The sequence below is a fragment of the Lycium ferocissimum genome, chromosome 1, assembly GCF_029784015.1.
Source record: "Lycium ferocissimum isolate CSIRO_LF1 chromosome 1, AGI_CSIRO_Lferr_CH_V1, whole genome shotgun sequence".
NCBI lineage: Eukaryota > Viridiplantae > Streptophyta > Magnoliopsida > Solanales > Solanaceae > Lycium > Lycium ferocissimum.
The window spans coordinates 25,055,086-25,076,262 of record NC_081342.1 but is presented as its reverse complement, the minus strand read 5'-3'; the positions used below and the strand labels follow the sequence as shown (position 1 = coordinate 25,076,262).

General features: G+C 34.0%; 2 protein-coding genes across 2 annotated transcripts; both read right to left on the bottom strand.

Annotated features, from left to right (window-relative positions):
* Positions 1-542: 542 nt before the first annotated feature.
* LOC132053033 (uncharacterized) lies at positions 543-5,615 on the bottom strand. The gene is made up of 3 exons (XM_059444833.1): positions 5,220-5,615; positions 4,126-4,276; positions 543-3,469 (listed from the first exon to the last, which is right to left on the bottom strand). The coding sequence occupies exons 2-3, from the start codon at positions 4,244-4,246 to the stop codon at positions 936-938; spliced, it is 2,655 nt and encodes an 884-aa protein (XP_059300816.1). The 5' UTR covers positions 4,247-4,276; positions 5,220-5,615; the 3' UTR covers positions 543-935.
* A 10,386-nt stretch (positions 5,616-16,001) lies between these two features.
* On the bottom strand, positions 16,002-20,683 carry LOC132053030 (protein NETWORKED 4B-like). Its single transcript, XM_059444821.1, has 2 exons — positions 20,536-20,683; positions 16,002-17,859 (listed from the first exon to the last, which is right to left on the bottom strand). Exon 2 carries the CDS (start codon positions 17,834-17,836, stop codon positions 16,184-16,186), a length of 1,653 nt encoding a protein of 550 aa, XP_059300804.1. The 5' UTR covers positions 17,837-17,859; positions 20,536-20,683; the 3' UTR covers positions 16,002-16,183.
* Positions 20,684-21,177: the final 494 nt, after the last annotated feature.

The following is a 21,177-nucleotide window of genomic DNA, read 5'->3' as shown; positions in this document are numbered from 1 at the left end:
TTGAAAAATCAGAAATCTGAACAAATATTAAATTTTGAATCCAAATTCTTTAAAGAACACTAGGCTCAGCCGTAAAAACGATAAAGGTTGAACCATTTAGTTTAAATATCGGATTCGCCTCTGCTTCCAGAAACATTGATCAATGAAGAAAATTGTTTAAATCGGTCGTGTGACTAAATCTTTCCTTGTCCAGGTAAATTATTTCCATGCGGATATAGCTAAATATGGAGTTTCTTCTTCCTTTTTTAATATATGTAGATTATTATAATGACAGCTTATAGGTTTTCCATGCTTGTGTCAGTGTCCCTATGAGTACGAGGTCCTAAATCCAATTCTAAATAGGCAGGCAATCCTAACTATGACTGTCAGAACTGACTGCGATCCATTATTAATTATGACGTGACAAATTGCAAGGAAACTAATTTCCATCCGAACAGCAAGTCTCGACGAGCTCATTTTGTAGTTAAAACAGAAGAATAAGGTGAGGAGTGGAAAAGAATAATGTAAAAACAATCTTAAAGATAAAAAGAACTATAGAAAAAGACTGAGGAATATGTTACTTTATTCTAAATACGTATCATTATCATCACACAAATAACTGGAAATTGAAAAGTACCATATTCTTCTACCATGAATACCTCAATTTTCTATACAACCTACAAGCTGCCACTTTCATTCACCTGTACATAGTGTGGAAAGTGAAAAACTACGAGAAAAATGATACATCAGACTATACAAACAGATGAGCGCCTGAATGAACGACTTGTGTTTCACCATGATCTGTTGCTATATCTTTACCACCAAGAAGCCTGTTCCAAGAAGATCCCTTTACCTCAAGTATCTATCAAAAATGGTGGATCTTTTTCCCTTTGTTGCCTAGTGACTTGCCTCTTTCTTTTTGATCTTTGCTTCATTTCCTTGAGATGTTGAGGCAGTCACCAATGTATCACTTCACTTGGCGAAGAATAACCCATAAGCCGATGAAGGGGAGAGCCTCCATTTGGTTTTACTTCCTCAATTTCTGAAGATCCTACTTTTCCCCACTTAGACATCTTAGCGGCAGGCCCTGGTGATCCAAAGGTCCCCGTGTAAGGTTCCCTCATAACAGATTTCATTTTTCTATCTTTTGTGGGGACAGAAGAACTGCTAGAGGATATTTCTCTGTTGAAAGATGTCCTTCCAAGAGGTTGAATTGGAGGTAATGAAGACTCCTCTTCAGTAGAGACGCTTCTGCAGAAAGATGGTCCCAAATCATCAGAACACGATATTGGTTCATTACGGGGACAAGAATTAAGATGATATTCATATGCCACATTCTGTTGATCATCAACCTCACTTGGTGGAGGAGCTAAAGCCTCCTCTGCATAGAATGGGACTACATGTATCTGGTTTTGGAGAGAAAACTTCAGAACCTTTCTACAAGCGTTGCATCTAAGCTGATGGCATCGCCTTTTGAAAAGAAGAAAGTCTGCAGGCAGCTGTAGAAGTTCGTTGCAGTGGTAACAAGAAATTATTGGTGCTCCACCAGCTACCGGTCGGACATGCCGCCTTTTTGAGTATTTGTCTCGCAGATACAGTTTCTTCATCTCATGATCAGATTTTGTCTCACGGGAATACTCAGAGCTTGAGTAATGCTGAGGACTAGAAGAACCAGACTGGAGGTGATTGCAACAGTTACAGCTGGAATAGGCAACCCGGCGGCCTTTGTTATAGCAAACTGAAGGATGCATCTGCGCTGAGCAAGGCCGGACCTGAGGGGAGCAATGTGAACACAGGCAATCAGCTTGGTGCCTGTAATGTGCAGCCTCTGCAGAAAAAGGTATTCTTGAGCCTTTACGTTGTTGTGGCCAGCCTTTTCCATGATTGCATCTTACAGGATATCTAGAATAGTTTAAATCACCACTTACTTGACCATCTTCCAAAAACTGATCATAGTATGAAGGGTTATACTCTTCATCCCTCATTACCTCTGCAGAAAACCGTCCATTGGCCATCCTATTAGTAATGCGTGTCTGGCGCAATTGATCTTCAAGTTCATACACCATTCTCAATAATTCTATTTTGTCTGGTTCTGAATCTGAGGGCATTCTGGGTGGTGGATGGAGACTAGAATGGTGGGCCGTATTTTTCCGATAATTTGAAGGGTTTCCATGCTTATGTCCTGCACGAGAACCTGCTGAAATAAATGGAAATGCTGTGGCGTGCTCATCCTTGTCCGATGTCATTCTACTTGCAGAGACCCAACCATGTCTTCTAGACTGAGGCCATTCCTCATGACTCCTTCCTGGAAATGCTGTGGAAAAATTCATTGCTCGCTGCACCATCTTTGACTCACCGCTCATTGTGTTGTTTACTCGGCATCTACCGTCCAAAAGAAACTCACTGGGGCTAACAGGGTATGCTTTTCTTCCAGGTTGGTGATGGTACTGATTGGGTATATGATCATCCCCATCACATGAAGATGCACTGCCATCATAGGCATAGTAACTTCTGTGTGTAGGAGATCTGAGATTAACAGGAGGCTCAGATCGACAAATATTTAGCGGTAGATTTTCTAACGTATCCATAGAACTTATACGATCAAAACCTGAGGGAATCTCTTTCTGAAATTGCTCAAACTGCTCATGATCAGTAGACATCAAAGTGTCTGATAGGATGCTTTCATTCAAAATACTATGGTACATGTCAGAGCATACAGATGACTGCTTCTCAAAGTCACGGGAGGCTTCCTTGGCGTATCTTACATTTTCAGAAGATTTTGCATTGAGACATTGGAAATCATTTTGGCCCCTTCCCATGATTTGAGATTTGCTTTCAATTCCATCTTCATGTGCCCCACTTCCAGTAGATACTTCACATTTAGAGTAAGTGGAATTCTCATTAACGTAATTACTCTTATGATTAACTACACTTTCATTTTGATCATCCACAAGGAAGTTGTCTTCATCCGATTCCAGTTGTTCTGTCATTTCAAGGGCTAAACCTTCCATATCTTGTTCAGTTTCAAGGGTTGGACATCCAGTGTCTTTATCCAGCTCCATTTTCTCTCTCTCTTCACTGGCTGAACCTTCGGCACCTTCTTTGGCTTCAACAATTGGACTTGCCAATTTAGGACAAGTTCGTTCATCTGAGCTAGCAAGTCTATTGGAGAAGTTTTCTCCTCCCGTGGAATGGCATTGATCCCGAGATCCATTTTCATATCGTTCTGTCTTTTCGTCCAAAGCACAACTATGTTCATCTCCTTTATGTACTGCAGATTTGGATAAAGGATCTTCATTCTCAAGACAGCTAAGCTCAGAAGAGCTTGAAGGCTCATCGGGGGAATTTAACTGTCGATGTAGCTCCTTGTTAGAGTCTCCAGCGCCCCCTTGATCCAACATCTTTCCTTCGTTCACTTCTTCGCTTGCGCTGCTTATTTCATTTGGATCAAGTACGTTGTTCTTTATAGGAGCTCTTTTCCTATTCTTAGCTGCATCCAGGATAAAATTTGTGAGGAAGTCATTTCAACTTGAACCATAATCACTCATGTAAAATAAAAATTTCCTTTTTCCAAGAACTAATCACATGTAAAATTAAGTTATGTTGTTCAACTGGCATACGATATTACTCATAAATCTCTACTCTCATATGCAAAAGGATTCTCCAGAAAGTTGATACCACCAATGAATTGTTTCCATTCCTTTATTTAACCAAATTTGTTCTTTAGCAAAAAACTGGAAGTAAGGCTGTAAGATTAATAAGAGCTTAATCCACTTCCTTTAACAAGCCTAAGTGCCTAACGCAAACCCCCACCCCCCCCCCCCCCCCAAAAAAAAAAAAAAGAAAAGAAAAGAACAAGAGGCGGGTGAATAAGCGCACCAGATCTTTTGTGGTTTTTTTTTTTTTTTTTTTTTTTTTTTTTCCATCCGAAACTATACATATTAACATAGAATGGGAACCTTGGCACAATGTAAGAGTTGTTGCCATGTGAATGGTTCAAGCTATGGAAACAATCTCTTACAGAAATACAAGCTAAGGTTGTATACAATAGACCCGAGGTCCTTGGACCAGCACATAACGACAGCTTAGTGCACTGGATTATCCTTAACAAACAAAATTGTAAACATATTTGGAAAGAAAGATTACCTTGGAGAACTGTGCCACATCCACCACACTTGTAGACAGGAATGTCAGCTAACTCAGGAAGAACCAATTGGCATTTGGGACATCTAACAAACCGAACTTTAGTGCTCGTTTGACTACTCATCTCACTCCGGTTAGCTAGCAGTAACAAAAACTGCAAAAACGCGGTAGAGAATAAGAAACTCGATTCATAGCTCAAACCCCTCGAATGTGAACGACAAGTATATGAAAGGTGCACAATAGTATGTAAAATATTACTATATGTAAAATGAAATGACTTAGATCATTCCTTTCACTTGGTTCTCTTTTTCTTAGCAAATACAAATTATAGATATTCAGAATAATCACTCAGATGGCTAGCAGCCTTGCAATAATTCAATTCCAAGAATTGCTGCTGATTCATATTTCAAAATTATGTTTTCTGGGCCCCGGTGCACAAAACATCTTGCATTAGCAGGGTTTGGAAAAGGGCCACACCCGAAAGGGTGAGATGTATATAGCCTACCCTAATACAAACATTAGTGACTGCTTTCACGGCTCAAATCCGTGACCTGGTCACACGGAAAAAATATCTATGAAGTGAGAGACGGACTAAATGTCTGTAAGAACCAAAAGAAGGATCAATAGAAGTAGCTAATGTTTCATTAATGGCGAAGAATAGATCTTGCAAATATCCAGAAAATACAGATGGTAACATATTGCAGTGCACTCCAAAATCCAAAGTCCAAAGAATGATAAGTGCAGATAATTATAGAAACTTTTAACTAAAACCCAAAAAGATCAATTTTCAGCTAATTATGGATGAAAATTCAACTTTCGTGATCTACAAGGATCAAATTAGCAAGTAGAGCTAAACATACACACATGACTGCAAAATTCAGTTCAAATAAAGACTAACAAGATGAAAGAGCAACTCAGTCTCAGCTAGCTGAATAAAAATGGCTTCATTAACAAGACATACCTTTTTTTAAAAAACTTCAGAGCAGAAAAACAAATAGCCCATTTCAAATACTTTGCTAATATAAAGTTATATATGGGGTAAAAAAGACCAAAGATTGGAATTAGAAAATGAGTCAAGGGGAAAGAGATATACGAACCTAAGAAGAAATTGTGTAGAAGAAATTGGTGGAGATTTTTACGTTAACACAAAGTATTCCTCTATTAGCATTATAATAACTATCAACACCCTCCTTCATTTTTCTTCTTCTTCTTCTTCTTCTTTTGTGTGTATGCGAGAAATTAAAGAGAGAAAAGTCTTCCCTGCCGTGTAGGTGAAGCTTGTCAACCCACAAGTCCAAACTCTCATATGACTTGGAATAGTGATTCTTTTTTCTTAGTTTTTAGTCCAATATATTTTTTGGGTGTATGTAAACAAAGGTATGAATATTAGTAGTACTTTCTTTTGTTGTGAACATAAGAAACAAGACAACGGATAAAGGTGAAAGAGGAAGTTGGAGTCGGCGCGTAGATTGATGAATCTATTTAAAGCAGAATAGTAAGACAGGTGAACTGTTCTGTCCTCCCTTTTATAGTTATTACTTTTTGTTTTACACCTAAAAAAACCTAGTTGTGGACCTCTATTTTAATGCTATTATAAGTCATCCTTCCATTTTTTCCCTGCATGTAAATTTAGTAGGTGTTTGGACATGCAATTTCATTTCATGAGATAAAATCAACATTTGGACATGTGATTTTAAATAATGATTGTAAAATTTTTAAATGTAAAATTTGAGACATAAGTTTATATTTTATAGAAAAAGACCCATAAATTTTTTAAATGTAATAATGTTGGTTCGTCTTCACGGTCATCTGATCAGGAAAAGCATGCTCAGCGTGAAGAGATTGTGCGTACCATGTGAGAGGATATTAAAGAGTAGTTACATTCTATCCATGTTAAATTTTCCTTTTTATTGAACTAAAGTTTGATCAATTAATGGTGTATTTTTTAGAAAGGTCTTCTAGTAGCGTATTAATTTTGTTATAAACTATAATTTGCTCATTTGGTAAGATTGTATAAAAATTTGGAAAATTTTGATGATTTTCACAACTTGTGATTTTTTTATGTCTATAAGAAAAAATACAACTTAAAAAATTCAAATTGTATGTCCAAACATGATTTCAAATCATGTCCAAACGGCTCCTTAGACACTTGAATTAAGTCATGTTCCAATTAAACACCTCAACTCCTAATAAAGTGTTCAAATTATACATTTTCAGTTCAATTTTGGAAATTTTTTGTGTGCGTTTTTATTCGTCTATTAGATAGTTAACTACATAAAATATGTTATCTTCTTTAACTATATGCATTCGCCTCAATAAGCCATAAAATCCCAAGAATTTTAACCAAACAATTGAGATGCTATAATAAGTCATCCTTCCATTTTTCTTTGCATGTAAATTTAAAATATAAACTTAATAGATATGATTTTTCTTTAAGGTTTTCACATTGAATTGATTATACTTTAAAAATATTTGGTTCACATTTAATATGCATTCAAATTTTGGTATCTTTTCACGCATATATATTGTGTTTCTTATCTGAAATATTAGGTTTAGATACCTGAAAACTTAAAATTAAAGTTGCATCCGTCACTGACTTTGAGTCCTCGCGTGTATATAATAGTAGAAGCGATTTTTATAAGGACATTGTACATTTGTACTTAAAAATTGCCATTATTTATGTCCTTAAAACTTGAAAAAAAATTAAAATGAAAAAAATTAAGACGTCACTTAAATAATGAATGAAAGGCAAATTGCAATTAATAGATATTTTCAGTAGAGTATTCTTTACACAAAATTCTGATAAATGATTTCTTTAATCGTCATATCTCTGCACTATCTTTGGTACATATCCATTCTAAGTAAGTAGTATTTTCTTATATTTGTTCTAGCTAATCTAAATCTTAGGAGATGATCATTATATTATAGTCTTGTTTCTCTTTTTCACCAAATAAGATGAATGATTTGCGAAATGAAGGAATTAATGCTAAGAGAAGCCCTAATTCAACTTGTCTCCGTGTTGTTGGGAGTGTAGGTCATAAAGAGAAAATAGCCTCTCAAGTCACTTTCATTGATTCATCTTAAAAATTGCATTGCTATAATTAACTAAACAAATACATACGACAATTGGCAATTCTTGTATTATGACCACCTCAATCTTATGGTCTTTCTTCTCTCATATCTTTTTGGATGATTAAATACTTTAGGAATTGAGGCTACAATCTCTTCACTCAAACGCGTAATACAGAAGGTATTTTTGTTTTGTGAATGATGTGACACTATTTATATTTTAATTCACTAGTTAGTTTTAATTGTGTTTAGCCAGTCAAAGAACTCAAATTTCACGTCCCTCGCTACTAAAAAAGGGTCATTTTCACGATTTCCCTTCAAAGGCACTGGTATTTAATTTTTGTCCCTCAAATAGATGGTTTTTAATTTTTACCCTTCGCCTAATACTCTGAGATTCTGGGTTCAAACCCCGGCTCAATAAAAAAAATAAAACAATTTCACAAGGTAGAGTTTCTTAGTAAAATTAAGCCTATTCGGGCAAAAGTTACACCTTAAGGCAGAATTTTGCAAAAAAAATAAATAATAATAATAATAATAATTTGCCTTAATGCAAACCTCTACCTTAAGGTAGAGTTTTGTCTTAAGGTAGAGTTTTACCATGCCTAACTCTACCTCAAACTCTGCTTTGCCAATCCAAACTCTACTTTGCGATTTTTTTAAAAAAAATTTTACTAAGCGGGGGTTCGAACCGGGAACCAAGGAATTTTTAGTGAAGGGCAAAATTTAAAGACCAGTGCCTTTGATGGGCATTCCGCACAAAAAAAAAGACTGAAAAGTCACCATTTTCCTATTGAATATTCCACTGAAAAATGTTCATCGTCTGTTCCCACTAAATGTAGATAGAAAAAAAATCTAAATTGTAGTGTTTTCACACAAGAAAATTAGAAAGTTTTTGGGCGTTTCAATGGCAAGATATTTCCCACTAATTGTCGGTGGTAAAAATTTTCTAGTATTTTGCCTTATTAACACCTTAATGATTGAAAAAAAAAAATGAGAGAAGATTTTGCTCTGTTTTAAAATAAGAGAAATTTTCCCAAACAATAAGAGAATTTTATTATAGAAATATGTTAGAATTTTATTATACGTAGAAATATTTTACGAATTTTTTAGAGGAGGAGAAAGACAAAAAAAAAAAAAAAGAAACGATAAGAGAAGACTTTGTAAGTTAGTCAACGCCATTAAACGACGGTCGTTAACGAAACAACTAAAATCTTGAAAGCCTGATAATTACACGTGGCAGTCGTTAACGAAACAACTAAAATCTTGAAAGCCTAATAATAACACGTGGCAGTCGTTGGTCCAGAGAACATCATAGCTGTAAAGCTCATAGCAGCAGTTTCTCTTTAGCTTTTCCTTTTATTAAATTAATTTTTGCGAAATGGGTCCCACATAAAAGGACCCCACACGGCCAGCCAATATTTAAAGAGCGGTGATTAAAGCGTAAATGGGCCGACGCCATCAAAGCGGAGTGGCTCCAGCCTGGAAATGATTAACCAATGAAAATCTGCCATTTGGCAAATAGAAATGGGGGAGTTTGATGATGACAGCATGCTTGTGCTGTCATGACGATCCTTAGAGGGAAAGGTTAAGTTAGGATGATCACTTGTCTGATTTAATGGATCAAATTAAATGTGAGTTAGTGCTCCAACGTTTTCCTGCTTTTCTTTGTCTCCTTTTAAGTTATACCTACCCTATAATATATAATTATTTATATTATAATAGTATATGAGGATCTTATTAGGGGGTATTAATTATTATAGATAAGACCGTTTGAAGCATGACTTTTGACTTTTGAGATTTTAGAAAGGATTGCACTAGGAAATGATAATATTTTCTCTGTCTCAAACTATCTATCTTTTTTTATTTTTTATTGTATACACCTTTAAAAATATTAATCAAGAGGAATATTTGATCTACTTTATTTTTATTTATATTTAAGTTATATTTTTTCTCCAGTAAATATTTATTCTATTTATATATTATCTCCATTAATGATAAAATTCTGCTACGGGTAAAATTGAAAAAAAAAAATTAATTATGCCTTGAGACTTGAACTTTTAAAATGATAAATAATTTGAGATGGAGGAAGTAACAAAATAAACTATTAATTATTTTTGGTTTCCCTCTTATGTAATATTTAACTAGAACATGGACTCAATACATAGATATTAACGTGAAACTGTGAATTTTAATGAGAGGTTTAATTAACTAGGGTACCGTCAGTGTCATGCTTAATAATTAGGCGTTGTGATTGTGTTATTCTCAATGCATCAATTAACATCAGTTGTCACTCTCATTGTTAACGACCAATCTAATAATCTTGGCGTATCCAATGTGTTGTCAATTAATTAGAATTGGTCGTGATGAACAATGGTACAGAACAACATGTTCTGGTTATATTATCAAAGTAAAAAGTCAGTTAAAGTTGATACAAATTGCTTACCTTCTTTTGGTACCAAGCTGAAATATTATCATGGAGATTGCCGTCTCTAATCTCTATTGGCAGAGGCGGATCTAGGATTTTGAAGGTGGCGGGTGCCACAATTTTGTTCAATGTACATTTTGTTAGAAACGTGTATTTGGATCGGGTTCATCTCTTTTGAGTTTTTGAGTCAACTTAATAGGCCGTTTTTTATTTACAAATATGAAAACTACATCTCAAAAATCAAGAAACAAACATAATTAACATCTTAAATAAGGAATCACACCCATTAACAACAGAAGTAAAATCAATATTTTCACCAAGGAAATTACATCTTTTATATATATTAAAAAATGAACTTGCACAAGTAAAATAACATCTTCAATAAGGGAATTACACCAATCAAATAAGAAAAGTAATAGAAAAACTCTTCAATAGGTAAATTACACCCCATAAGTAAATGTAGAATTAGATAAACTATAAATTCTCAAAAATAAATCATAAATTTCATGTTTTTTCTAAGCAATGGTTACGAAATTTCCATCACAATTTAAGTAGTAAAGTGATTTAAATTGAATTTAACAATTATAGAAAAGCACGAATTTTTACAATACACTCCCTCCATCCATTTTTATTTATTCACTATACTAAAATAGATGTTCACTTTTACTTGTAAGTTGTATAGTTTGAAACCCAAGACATAATTTATCATTTTATACCTATTTTACCCTTATTATTAAGTACTCCAATTCATTTCTCATTTTAGTTATTGCTTATTAAGAATGTTCCAACTCAAATATAGACAAGTGAACATGGACGGAGGGAGAAACCGACAAGAGAAATTATAAAAAAATTGAATTTTGATCTCAATCCAAATTTCTCATTGAGACCGAAGTTTTCGATTTAAATACTCACAGATTTGAGATTAAAAGAAATGCTTAATTGAAGAGATTTTAAAGTTTTTATTTTGTGTGTTCTTGCTAGAGATCACAAATAAAATAAGCAAATAGAGGAAAGAAAATATAAATAAATAAAAAATTAGGAGAGCCGAAAAGGGAAATGACTTTAAGACAAAACTAAAAAGCACAAAGAAAAACGGAAGTCGGAAAATGTTCAAGATAAGTTCGTGTCTACCAGCCATGACACCTTTGTTTAATTTGCGACTAGAGATGTCAGGATCAAATATTTAATCTAGTTTAAGTAAATTGCAACATAAGTATATAAAAAATTTATCAATTTAGAGAGTGCCATGTCACCCCACCTGGATCCGCCCCTGTGACTATTGGAGTACTTAAAAAGGCACAGAAAAACACTGGAATTATATGAAGTGAGAACTGAGAACGTCTCCTAGGCTGTTGGTTATTCTTCCTTACTCATAAAAGCGAACCATAGTTAAGTTATTACGTAAAAAGGTTATGCGAACATTTTGTTAGTAATTAAACCCCTAGGACCTAGGATAGGTAGATTCAATCTAGAATTTCAACAATGGTCTTTTTGCTACATTATTTTGGCCATAATGGCCTAAATGAGATAAATTCATATATCTATTTAAGTCAAATTTAATAATTATGTTTACTTAATGTTATTTCTATCTTTTCTTCTCAAAGTTTATCTTAATTTAAAATTATATAATAAAGATTATGATAATTTTTACACAAATATAATTAAATTTAAATCAAATTGGTGTGATAATTTAGCATCACCCAAATTTTAAATGGTGACAAAATGGAGGCCTTTTTTCCTTCTTTGTTACCCTAATAGTAACAGGGCCAAAAAGACCGGACACAAGACATGATTTAACGTCGACACTTTCGTCTCTTTTGATGCACTTCAGCCGCCTTTAGTTTGACTGGTTCCTCCAAATTTAGTGCGATTCGAACGGCACAAATTCCCAAATGGATACTCAATGATCAATTTTACGACCTGTCTCATAAAGGGTAAAACTGTCACTCCATTCTCGGTTACAATATGGTGGGATTAAGCAGATCTTTTGTCTTTGATACTCCATCCGTTTTTGTTGCAACTGAGAGCTAATACGGTATTTGTGATGAAAATCAGATGGATTACAAGTGAGGCAATGGAGGAGCCATAAATTTTAGTAAGGTTGTTCAAATATTGATGAGTATATAATTTTTTTCCAATAAATGAGTGCAACAATTTTTTTTTAACATCATCACTGCACACTTGCCTAAAAATTTATGATCCATTTGATTTCGCAAGTTATTCTTGATAACTTTCATTGCTAGAAAACTTTTACGGTGATTACAGTTTCAAATAACAACATACCTAGTGTACGTAATCCCACAAGTGGAGAACAACAAGGGACATTCCGAGAATGTTACAAAACTAGAGATAACGACTAAATAATATTCTTTGAAAAAAAAAAAAAAGAACAAAGTTGGATAATTAAAATGTTCACAGAAGTAATTAAAAGAAAAAAAGAGAACAAAATAAGTAGTTGCTAACTTGCTGTTAGATCTCGTTGTCTTCTTTTTAAACACGTCTTCTTTTCAGCGAAATAACAAAAAATAAGAAAGACTATGTTTTAGCTTCGATAAATGAGTCCAACTTAACTCCAAACCAATATGTGAATAAACCAAATGCAAATCATAACTCAAATACAAATAAGTTTAGTCGAACATGGAAGAAAATAAGTGCAAATACAAATCAACCAAGTAGCTTCGGACATTGTTTTTATGTTTTTTAACTTTTAAAGAAAGATGACATTGATCGACCTTAAATCGTGACTTTTAGGTAAAATTGAACACCTTTTACCTCTAAGCTATCTATCTCAATTATTTTAAGGGTGTTCAAAATTTAATTTATATCCAATTAACTATAATATCTAATCCATATACTAGTACCATTTTCCAGCCAAGAGTATGTAGGTGACATTATCTGCACGTTGGAATCGTCACGTACGTGATTGTATAACTGTTGGAAGTGAATCTCAAATTTCGTAGCATCGGTTACTCGACGAGGCTTATCATGAGCAGTCGCAGATGAACTACCGGCCACACTATTCCAATCGTTAGCACTGTTGTATCGAATCTTGAGCCAACTAAGGTCTTACCCGGGTGCGACCTTGAACACTCTGGTTGGAACTCTGCCTGTTGAGCTGAATCTGAAGCTTCACCAGCTACGTGTCATCTCCTGATACGCCCATCTGTCAAATTCAAATTTTGACCCATATGATATCTCATTTTACTTGACTCTTATATTTTTCTCTTTACTTATCCATTTTAGCAAATCAAGAGATATTTATTATTATTTTTCAAATATTACCCTTATCATTAAATAACTATATACAGTAATAGTAGTCGAACTTATATTTGTAAAGCAAAATTTATAAAAGATAATTTAGTAAAACTAACCCCCCAAATAAATCGTTTCTTAAAGTGAGCGTCAAGTCAACAAGGGCCAGACAAAATGGAATGAAAATGGAATGAAGGGAGTAATAAAAGTTTCGTGTTTGAGTCTTGAAAATAAATTTCTTTTAAGTAAGAAGTGCTTTATTTTAATTAGTCCTGTGTGACACAACTCTGAATAAGTTGAACCAATAAATATCGAGTACCAAATAACTCTTTAAAAAAAACTTCGTTTGCATGCAGTAAACTCTAATGTGATTTCGCAATCCCATCTTCATTTTGATGGATTTGTGTTCATCTTTCTTCTTAATTTTGTAACCAACATTGAATATTCAACTTCATATGTGTCAAATAATAGTGGTATAAAGGTATAACTCTAAACTTTGATTGAGAGATAAATTGCGTAAAATGGAAGTCACCATTTTTAGGAGAGAAAAAAACCCCATAGTCGATACATGTATTAAGATGCTTACTGGAGTTTGATAAATTATTTACATATTAAATGAATATTTTAACAAAAATATAGTTTTTAAATCAAAATTACTGAGTTCTGTCAAAACTTGTAACTAAAACTCTAATTTTGATCCCTGGTTAACTAACCTTTAAGAAATGCTAAACCATAACTTATAAAAATAATTTTAAAACTCTATTAATTATTAAATATTACGAAAAATCAATAAACTAATTTTATGCATATATACACTTGGCATGAGTAAACAGTTTTTTTTTTCCTTCAAATTCTTATGTTTAAGTGTTTAACCCGCAGTTAGAACAGGACTGTCCTTTGCCTGAGCCAATGTGAGAGCTCTACCTTTCCCTTCCCTTTCTTTGTTTATTCTTTTCTTCTTTTAATTTATTTTTTGTGACAAATAACTATGTGGACCACAGTATGCAGCTTTGAGTCTCAAAGTTGTTTTGGTTCACAAATTTTGGCTTGGAAATTACAATTTCTTGACTTGAACTTCACATTCATATGCAAATCTCTCTCCAACCCCCAACAAACAAATCCTTCATTTATTTTTGTACTGAACGTCTGTCAGTGGCTAACTTTACTACATAATTAATTGCTTTCAAATATAAAAATACGTCTTTTTTAATGAACTAATAAGAAAATACTATATTAGGAATAGGGGATACTTATTATTAGGACTTAGACTTCTTTATTTTATTTTTCTCAAAGGAGAAGAAATCATTGGAGCGTGTTGACCATGTGCTCCTTGAAATGGTCAGAGGCCATGCACCTTAGAAATGAAATTCAGTAAGGAATTAGTCAACCCTTCAAGTAATTGTCCAAGAAACTCAAAGTCAAAACCCTAGCAAAAAGTCTGGTTCAAGCACTAGCTGATTATTTTGGAAGAAAAATTTGACTAGTGGGATCAAAGAAAACTTTTAATCAGACACATTTAACCTTAGTTGGTACTAAATCTTGATGTTTAACGAGCCCAACCCTATTTATCTTTCAGTTTCTTTATAATTTGAATCATGATAATTTAGTTAGTAGATCACCTAGATAATGTTTAGAAAGAAAACAAAAGGAGTTGACTTCCAGCATTTGCTGTTCTTTTGGGCTCAATGTTTATTGGTGTTGCAAACCTACAAAAATCAACACATGGATTAGGGCCTCCAGAACTTATCACATTTTTTCTCCTCAGGGGATTCATCCCAGGTGTGGTTTAACTTTTGGCCCTGTTAACAGAAATTGTGTGAATAAAGATTGGGAACTTACGTATATGTACCCTTTGGCCAGTTAGTTTACCAACATGGTGAAGTATATACTACCTATACACTTCGGCTGTATATGTTGTGCATAAGTATGAATGTTAAGATATGTATATTATATGGATAATGTATGTATATTATATACATATGGATAATGTATGTATATTTAGTATAAATACACTACCTACACACTGTGTACATATTTTATAAATTAGATGGCCAAATGGTACTTGACTGTAATTTTCCCAATAAAGATTTCAGCCAGAATTTCTCCTTCTCCTCCTTTTTCATTATTTTTTTTTTCACTTTCTTCTTTCATTAAAATATCCACACAACTAAAATTGAAAAAGAATGAGATATGGTGGAATATTGAACACTCGTTGCTTATTTATGGTTGAAATTGAGTGAGTCATATTTCATTGAGTTTATATTGTCTATCCCTAATGATTTAGATTAGTTTGGTTGAAGAACATTGAAGAACACTAGTGTTGGATATTGTTGAACTTGAAAAAAACCCTGTTGAAGAAGACGAGTGAATCTATTAATTTTTAAAGGTTTATGTTGAATATAACCATTGAAAATTATTTGGATTAGTATTAAAACGTTAAATATCAAATTTGGAGTTGATTTGAATTAATTTTGAAGTAAAAAACTTGTTGTAAAGTTTTTACAAAGTAGGTATGGCAACACCCCACGATTTTGTGATCAAAATTCTGACAATCCGTCAAGATTTATGATTAAATTCTAGTGATCCACTAGGATTCGTGACAAGGAAATTTTTTCCCATCAATTTCAAATCCATCAAAATTTATGGCAAATTTCTGGCGATTCATTTGGATCCGACGAGGTAAGTTTTGCTCATCAATTGAAATCCTGACAATTCGTCAAGATTTTGCTGCCTAATGATAGTCATGAATCTGATTTTCTAAAAGTATTTAAAAGGAGGCCAAAATATAAATGACAGAACTGACCAACCTTATTTGTGCAAGTCACCAAATTTTCTCTTGAATCTTTTTGACTAAACGAATCGTAGCATGATTTAACACCGTAACTGCCGAAATTAAGCAAAACTACCAACAATAATATTACCAATTGTGTACACTAATCATTAATTTAAGAATAATAATAAACTGAACATATACTATTTATTATCAGTTATCACCACGAACAAAGCAACAACCTATTGAAAGCAAACAGCAGAAGACGTTCAACAGTAAGTAGTGTGTTGTGCATTTTGGAACTTCACATTGCTGCTTTAGTTTACATGACTATGTATCACTTGGTATGGAGTACTACCTGAATATTCAAATAGAGATACATTTAGAAGCATCCACATTTGTTATAAGCATCGCTACAAAAGCATCCCAGATAATAAATACAAAACAATACCACAAAAGTAACTACAATGAAATATAAAGAATCCAAACTTCTTAAGCATATAGCTAGGCTTTTAGGAAACAAAATAATGAAGATACTAAGTGAACTAGGTAGCTATAATTGCTGGCCTTCTACGCTGCACGTAATCCTGGAGGAGTTCTTGATATCCATTTCTGTAATGCTCCAGTGAGAAACACAGTTGCCGTATAGCCTCCCTTTTCTCCTCAGCTCTATCTGAGATTACCAATGTTTGTCTCTCCACTTCATTCTGCAACTCCACCACTCTTAGTCTTAATTCTTCTATTGATTTCTGAGCACTTTCAGATCCTTCAATCAGCTGCTTCACATGATCCTCCAATTCTTGGATTTGGACGTCCCGAGACATCACTTCTGCGCCAAGTGCCTGTACCTTCGTCTGAACCTCATCTTTCTCTGCCACTAGTGTGTCATAGTCCAGTTTAAGCTTGTCAAGGTCTTTATTCAAAGCTTGGACTTCTTCACCTTTCTTATTTATTTCCATTTTCAAGCATTCACTTTCAGCCTTCCATTTGATTTCTTGTACCTCATGCAAAGTTTTCATTTCAATCTTCTGAGCTTCACATTGACTCGCCTTGCGTTCTAATGATCTGTTTTGCATCTCCAACTGTTCGATCCTTCCCTCTAGCACAGTCTGCTGCTCTGACAAACTAGTTATTTGTGAATGGAAGTGTTCTTTGTGCATGCAGAAGTTTTGTTGTGCCTCCTCTAGTACAGCACTGATTCTACTGATATCTTGGTCGCGATTTGATATGTCAGCTTTGAACCTCATAATGCTCTTCTGTAGTTCCATGGCATGCCTTTCCTCGGAATCAAGCTTTCCCTTTAGCAAGATTAATTCTTCCTGTGTTAATTCAAGCTGATCAGCTAAATAGCAAGTGTTCTCAGTGATCACTTTTGAACAATCATGCTTTAACCTTGCAACTTCTTCCTCTGACGCCTCGAGCTTTTCTCTAGTCATTTCTAACTCACTTTCCCATGTCTCAATCTTGTAATCAGTGTTTGATATCTGACTTTCTAGCAGAGCTACTTGCTTTTGCAGTTCCTGGATCGTTCTTTTGTCCATTTCAAGATCATCCTTTTGCATCTTTACCTCACTTTTAGCTGAATCAAGCTGCACTTTCAGGAAAACTATAAGCTTGACAACTGCTTCATTTCTCTCAAGTTCATATTTCAATCCCTTTATCTCTTCTTCTGAGAACTGGATTTTTTGGTCAGAAACATTGAGTTTTTGTTCCTGATCCATGATACTATTCAGCACTATTTCATACTCTCTGTCTTCTCTAAGCTTTGATGTACAATCCAAATAGTCACGGTTGATACCATAGGCATTTGCATCCTCACTTGGCAGTTTGGTCCCCATCTCCAAATAGTTTTCTTGCAAGGTCATTTGCACCCCACTTAAGGCCGATTTTCGGTGCCCACCAGGAGATGAGCTGTAAGATTCTGAATCAAATTCTCGTGATAATGATGAAGAGTCAAAACCTTCCTTGGCAGATGCATCAGAGGAACTACAGCAAGAGCTAGCAGACGAGTTAGAAAGAAAAGCCTGATCTGCAGCTTCATTATGAACAAGTTTCTGTTTTGGTGTGAGCAGGTTGGAACCATGCTGAAATACAGCAGCATCTTCAGAAAGGGAAGCTGGACAGATATCTTCATTCAGTTGGGAGTCACACTTCTGAGCAGAATAATATTCTACATCTTGTTCAATCACATTCTCCATTTTCTTGACAATTGTTTTAACACCTGCATTTATGTGAATATTAGCCTTTTTCATGTGCATCATAAGATGAGTGATACAAGAATTGCAACTCTACCATAGATCATTATCCAACAGCTGTTTGCAATTTTGAACAACTTACCAAAGCATTCTAACTAATCCAAAATATGGCAAGACATGAAGCTCATTATAAAGCAGTTACTAAAACCCTACTATTCTTTTTAAATCAGGGGATTAACCCACTATGAAGACACTTAACATCAACAGTTTCAGCAAATCAGTCCAAGCTTTCACGAAAAGTGCCATCTCTGGATTATTTATGAATATATATCGTTGATGGTTCTGACATCTTAAATGCTTCAACTGGCATACATGAACAATATAAAATGTAGAAAGAAGATCCTTATTCTTTAAAAGAAAGTCAAAAGAGATAATTCCAAAATCAAGCACTGAATAAACAGTAAGAACTAGGTTTTGGCTTAAAGGAGTTAGCAGAGTGCAAATACATAAACTTTTTTAACCTTACTGTGTTCAGTTCAGGTGAAAATGAGTTACTATACATAAACTTCTTTGGAAACAGATAAACCATGTTCCAAATTAGATTAGGAACAATGATCAGAAATATATGAAGTCAACTGTATTAACAGATAACCCCATCGAACCCCAATGGGTACACTCAATGGAGGACCAACCACACATCACAAAACATCTAAGCACATAACAATGATAAATTTTCGTAACTCATGATCAAGTTTACCATGATTTGCGGTGGGAGTAATTTCAAACAAACCAAGATGAAATATGGTTGCAATTAATAGCTGAACAGTTCACAAGGAAATGCTCATTTATATGCAGAGCACGAAGTTTAGAATACTCATTTTGAGTTATGTATTATACTTGTGGAAAAAATGAATTATATTACAGATAGTTGAAAAAGATTATAGTACATTGGAAAGCTGGCTTGGAAAAGGAAACATCGCGTCAAAGTTTAAGAGGGATTTGAGTTCTTGGAAAAAAGTTTATAAAAATAGAACGGTGTCAAACATTTTAGAACATCACAAAGTGGAAAAAGAGTGATATAAGTTGGAAACAAATGGTAGCAGGTTATGATCAAAGAACTCCAATATTAAACTTTGACAAGGAAGCTTAATTCTATCTGGATGAACTGAAGGTAAGACATTAATCTTCACGGGGCAGTTAAACTTTAGCCAGTATCACTCTGGAAAAGGAGTTAATAATAGCAATAAGTTTATTTTTAACAATATAAGAATATTACTACCAGAATTTTCTTTTGAAGACTGATGGAACTATATCTTTCTAGACTCCGCTTAACATTGGACCAACCACAGCCTTCGAAACTGAGGGATAATGGGTCTGTCTCTTTAATTTGCATGACACATGGCTCAAACATGTGACCTAAGTTACAAGTCTCTCAAACTTTGCCACTTGAACTAAGCCCGGACAATATGCCCACTTACAATTTCAATTGAGCAAAAATGACTATAGAGATTTCCTATATTTTATTTTACAGATCTCGTGTTATTTTTTCTTGATTTCCTATGGTATTTTTTATTGAACTCTGTGTAGAAAGGGTCATATAACTTAAGCATTTGAACAATGATGGATCTAAATCCCAAAATCAATCAATGCCAGGATTTTCTATATTTTCTTTGTTTTTATACCAGGGAAAGCTCTTCAGCCAACAATTTATCTCCTTTTCATTTAGTCACCACTCCAATATGGGCCATTTCTCTCAAGCTTATGAAAATGCGCAAAACAGGGAATTATAAATCTACTAGCACTATTCGCCTGTAATTTGGAAACTAAAGCTCGTGGTTCAAGATCTCCGATTGGAGAGTAACAAGAAGTTAATACACCGTAAGGGTGTTTGAAACATAACATAGATTAATGAGAGAAAACACAAGCACATAGAGCAACAAAAGAAATAAATAGGTTCCAAAACGAAACAAAAGATGAAAACAAAGAGTTAGTAAATAGAAGCACAGAAAAAGAAGAAACCAAAACAAAGTTAAACAGTAACTAAGCAAACAAAAGAACCTTAAATTGAAAGAAGAATCCGCAGACCAAACAGAAGCAAGAAAAACCATGTACAGAAATCAAGCATGAGGCTTAGCACCCGTTTGGACATAGACTTTTCTTACTTTTTTTCAACAAAAAAAAAATATTGAAAAACATTGTTTGTTCATGGAATTTGATCAATTATTGGAAGAAAAAAAAAAGTTCTACCCACAAAATTTCAACCTTTTTTCAAAGTTAAATGCTCGTCTAAACACAACTTCAGCTTTCAAAAACTATTTTTCAACACAACTTCAAAACCTAGTTTTGTTTTTCAAGGTTCAACCAAATCTATGTCCAAACGCTAGCTAAATAGATACTACCTTCATTTCAAAATATGTGAAGTTTCAACAAAACTAAGAAAACATTTATTTCGTAAGGAGCAGTGGTGGAACTATGATTTGCAAGGTTAAAGAATGTAAAGAAGTGAACACAAGAAGAAGCCAAGGAGATATATATCTATTATATATATAATAATTTTAATCTTGTATATACTGTAAATTTTTAAATAGAGAGGTTCGAACCCCTAACTCCTTGTTAGCTCTGCCCCGGGTAAGGAGTATACACAAGCTAAAAACACCACTTATTAGTATGACTATAAAGCGAGTTAGAGGGATGAAACATACCTAGAATTGAGCAAAGGAATAGGATTGTGTGAGGTCAAAAATAGAAACTCCAATATGCAAGAGAAAAGGATAATGAAGAATGGAATTGAGAAATTTGAAATGATTGAGAGGGAAGTGGGGATTTTAAAAGAAGAAAATGATGAGAAGAGTGGACTCCACCACACCACACGACAAAGACTACACGGGACTCTAAGGGCGGGAAAAGCATTGCAATTTCCGCCGCTTTGCTTTCTCTTTGAATTCTTTCCAGGTTTTTGGCCTCTTCTCTTTTGTCCTTTCCTTTCATTTTCAACGCCTCATCATCGTTTTCAATATTCTTTGAACCACCCATTCAGGTGGACCTTCTTTTCAAGTATTTTCACTTCAAACTTACTCTCTGTTTGGATGGTTGTTTCCCGTGGTTCATTAATGGACAGTATGGTGTTGTATTGTACTGTACAGTATTAATGAACACAATGTTTGAATAGACTGTATGTTTGTTATGGTTTAATAACATTTGCATTATTTGGTTTGACTGTATGATTCTGTATAATAACTTGTAAGTTTATTAAAATATTCTTAACTCTTAATTAGAAATTAGTTTATATATATTAATAAAACTCACGTAAAGAATAAAATAGGAACTTTAAAAAATACTCCCTC

What these genes read in the sequence shown, in the direction of transcription:
- LOC132053030 (XM_059444821.1), bottom strand. Translation starts at nt 17,836, where the DNA reads ATGGAGAATGTGATTGAACAAGATGTAGAATATTATTCTGCTCAGAAG.
- LOC132053033 (XM_059444833.1), bottom strand. Translation starts at nt 4,246, where the DNA reads ATGAGTAGTCAAACGAGCACTAAAGTTCGGTTTGTTAGATGTCCCAAA. An exon ending in ATGTGGCACAGTTCTCCAAG is followed by an intron (nt 3,470 to 4,125) that starts GTAATCTTTCTT and finishes TCCTGGATGCAG; the next exon opens with CTAAGAATAGGAAAAGAGCT.